Source organism: Morone saxatilis, unplaced genomic scaffold (assembly GCF_004916995.1).
Source record: "Morone saxatilis isolate NCDOM2014 unplaced genomic scaffold, NCSU_SB_2.0 Contig10, whole genome shotgun sequence".
Classification (NCBI taxonomy): domain Eukaryota; kingdom Metazoa; phylum Chordata; class Actinopteri; family Moronidae; genus Morone; species Morone saxatilis.
The window spans coordinates 14,052,867-14,056,264 of NW_023339652.1; the positions used below are offsets into that span (position 1 = coordinate 14,052,867).

The 3,398-nt window shown below is 39.8% G+C and overlaps 2 protein-coding genes across 6 annotated transcripts in view; one reads left to right on the plus strand and one right to left on the minus strand.

Moving 5' to 3' along the window:
• Nucleotides 1–1,667, minus strand: part of bcat1 (branched chain amino-acid transaminase 1, cytosolic) — a 9,746-nt gene extending 8,079 nt beyond the window's left edge. The window contains exon 1 of the mRNA XM_035678154.1: nt 1,638–1,667. Within this exon, the coding sequence (XP_035534047.1) occupies nt 1,638–1,667 (30 nt within the window). The remainder of the gene's footprint in view (nt 1–1,637) is intronic.
• Nucleotides 1,668–3,123: 1,456 nt separating this feature from the next.
• Nucleotides 3,124–3,398, plus strand: part of lrmp (lymphoid-restricted membrane protein) — a 33,228-nt gene continuing 32,953 nt past the window's right edge. For all 5 annotated transcript variants that reach the window (XM_035675833.1, XM_035675857.1, XM_035675848.1 and 2 more), the window contains exon 1: nt 3,124–3,235. The gene's annotated coding sequence lies outside the window, so the exon portion shown is untranslated. The remainder of the gene's footprint in view (nt 3,236–3,398) is intronic.

Below are 3,398 nucleotides of genomic sequence, written 5' to 3' on the forward strand. Positions count from 1 at the left end.
AAGATGACTAATGTTATGAGTATTGTGATTATTTGGGTTAAATAATAATAATAAAATAATAATAATGAGAGTACATATAATAATGAATAATAATGTTCAGTGTGTAGTGTAACTAAATTTCATCCCATGTACCAATAATCAGAAACAGGCTTGCATTTGCACTGCAGTTTGCAGTTATAAATACTAAAAAAGAATTTGGCAGACTAAAGTTCATTTGGAGCCCTGCCTGTGTTTGGCCAGCAGAGGTTGCTGTAACATTGACAGTGTGACAGACTAATTCAAAGATTGCCAACAACATGAGTCACAGTTCACCTCTCAGTGGTCACCAGACAACAGAGCACTTACACTTTAACATCAGTGACACTAAGGCATACAGAAAAGAAACTGTAGTCACAAACAGGATGATACTTCATGTAAACTTGCACTGAAGCTGTCTCTCTCAACTACCCCATTTAGATGTCAAAGTTCATGTTTAGATACAGAATATAAAAGCATTATTTGCACTGAAGGAGCTTCAATCTGAGTCATCCAGTCTCTGAGTCTATTATGTCCCCATACTGCTTTTATGGCGCTACAGTAACAGCAGGTTGAGAAATATGTGTCACATTTATCAAGAACAAGTGCTGTCTCGTCCTGCTGTTCTGCAAGACTGAGTTATGTCCTTCTTTTAAAGAGGCACCTCTTTCTGGTATGACATTCAGTGAGTTATCTGTTCCAATTGGCTGGGATTAAACTGGCTCTTCATCCCCTCCTGGTGCAGAAGGTTGCTTGTGCCATAATCCCAGATTACAGTACAGGAAGGTACAACAGCGTGTGAAAGTGATCAGAGTAATGCATTTTTTAATGTATTTTTAACATGCCGCTGATTATCTTTGTTACATCAAATCCCTATATAAATATTAATATACTTGCTCTTTCATTGTTTAATTTTCCTTTTTTAGAGTTTATCTTTGTATTTTTTTTTACATTCTTCAAACCGAACCCAACACTTATCCTTGTGAGTGTGCGTGTGTCTCTACAAACGTCCCCCCTAATCTCTACCTGAGCCTGCTGTCTACTGCTCAGGTGTTCAGGGTCAGAAAACAAGCAAAGCTCCAGCTACTTAGCGTGAGCTGGGGAAGTGGATTCTGCTGAGCAGGCTGCCCCAGGAGGGCGAGGACGACGGGTACAGGTGTGGACACTGGTCTTGTCCTAACCCCCAGAAATGGCCACATAATGGACGAGTTGAGGGCTAAATCAAACACCGTTAGAAATTCTCGATCCGGTTGACATCAAGTGGACCTATACTTATACTGATGTGTGTCCATTGGATTCATTTTTCATGTGTTCTTTTGGTCACAATAAGGACACCGCTGAATGACTGTGGCTCTCAAGGCCTTCCAGTGCTGCTCTTGGCAACATGAGGACAAGAAGCAGTGCTGGAATATCTTCTATGTGGTGCAACAGGGGGGATTTTTAAGTGTCAAGAAGCCAAGGAATCATCAAGATGCTGCAGCTGGAGCAGCTACTGAGGGTAAGTGCTCTTAAATCATAATGGCATTTATAGAACAGCCTTTACTAACATCCCCTTAAGTTTAGCATATATGCATTCTGCAAACAAAACAGCCGCAATACACTAAAATAACTTGTTTCAGTACCTTAAAGCTTGGGATGATGTTGTCAGCCATTGGAGTGATGGGAATGAAGCTGCTTCCTGAAAACCATTTGAAATGTTTTAACATTACAGTGGTGACTTAAATGTGCACTTTTTTCTTCAAAAACAAACTTACAAACATGAATTAGTAACTGCGTACAAATATGTGTTAGCATTGCATAGGGAAGGTATTACAGGAGGGGTATGACCTGCTGAACAAAATGCAATATCTAGTATCCAGCATTGGTGAAGCCTTTCCTCACCTCACATTATTGATTCAATCTCCTGAGTTCACATAATATTTACTGCAAAGTTAAGTCAATGTGGAAGTGGGTTTTGTTATATTGAACAATTTGTTTTTATTAATAATATCAATACAGCTCTTTTTATATGATTTGTGGCTGCACACTAACCACTGCTGTGTTTAACATTGTACATTCTACACTTTATCAAATTTATTTCTAAGCAGGCGTAAACAGAAATAGGCCTTGTGATAGAATTGCTGTATATCATTGGCCTTCACAAACAAATGGTTTCACATATAAGACAGCATTTCACATAGGAGCTTTAAATGTGTCAATAATTTGGCTGTTTTAATATAGGGTATTAATCATTTATATTTACTAAAGCACAACCTGCATTACCAATATTTATCCCCAATTTACACGTAGTATAGTAGTCAATATAGTAGTTATAAGTTACCTTCAGAGCAGGAGAGACGTCTTGACCCAGAGGTTGCTGTGATGATATTTAAACCGACTGTGCACCTTTAGGTCCTCCCTGCTACCCTTATAACCCCTAACCTTATATATATACTGTCAATGCTGCTAACCAGTATACCCTCAGGTTGAAACTGAAACCCCTCCCTTTTTTGTGCTGTCATGACACCAAACATCTAAATGAACCCAATTAGAATAGAATAGAATAGAATGCCTTTACTGTCATCTATGGAGCCGCACATTACAAGATGACAAAAGAAAAAAAAGTTATATACAGAAAACAGGGACAGGAAAATGAATAGGATTATAAGTAAAGAGATTGTAAATGCGAGAGGTCCTAAGGAGATGGTGATGTGTGCAAAATTAAATATGTGTGCCCGGGGTATGCGTGATCACAGTTGTTAAACTATGTTATGTATATTGCACGATGTCTATGAGTACAGTAGTGTAGGTTAACTATGAACGTGACTGAATTAACATTTAAACACCATGGACCATCTGACCCATGTCTAGTTTACTGACTGTTTATATTAACACTGCAATATGGCACTTTCTCTGCGAGTCTGGTGCAGAGTAGGCTTGTTATACACGAGGCACTAGAAAATGGGAACACACTCAAAATAATGTTGAATTTATTGGACTTTTAACATCACAGCAGCATACATAGGGAGTAGCAGCCTGTCGTATTGGGTGCTGTGCCCCCCTCAGGTCGCAGGGAGGGGGTGCCGGCTCATCTTTAGAGTCGTGAACACCCGCGGAGCTTTTAACTCTCTCTGTCTCGAGCGCCGGGCTGCGAGCTACCTGTGCGCGTGCAGTCTGCGTGCGAGTGGACAGTTGGCCAAACATTTCGTGGCGGATATTTTGCTCGTACAAGCTTTACCAGGTAACAAAGATGTATGTCCTGCTGGCACACAAAGGCATTTTAAGAGGGTAAACACAGGCGGTGGTTTTCTTAGACTTGAGGTGGTCAGGTGCGTTATGTTTGTGTAGACATAAATGTGCGCTCGAGTCGTTTTTTTGACGACATTTAAAAAAAAAAAAAAAAA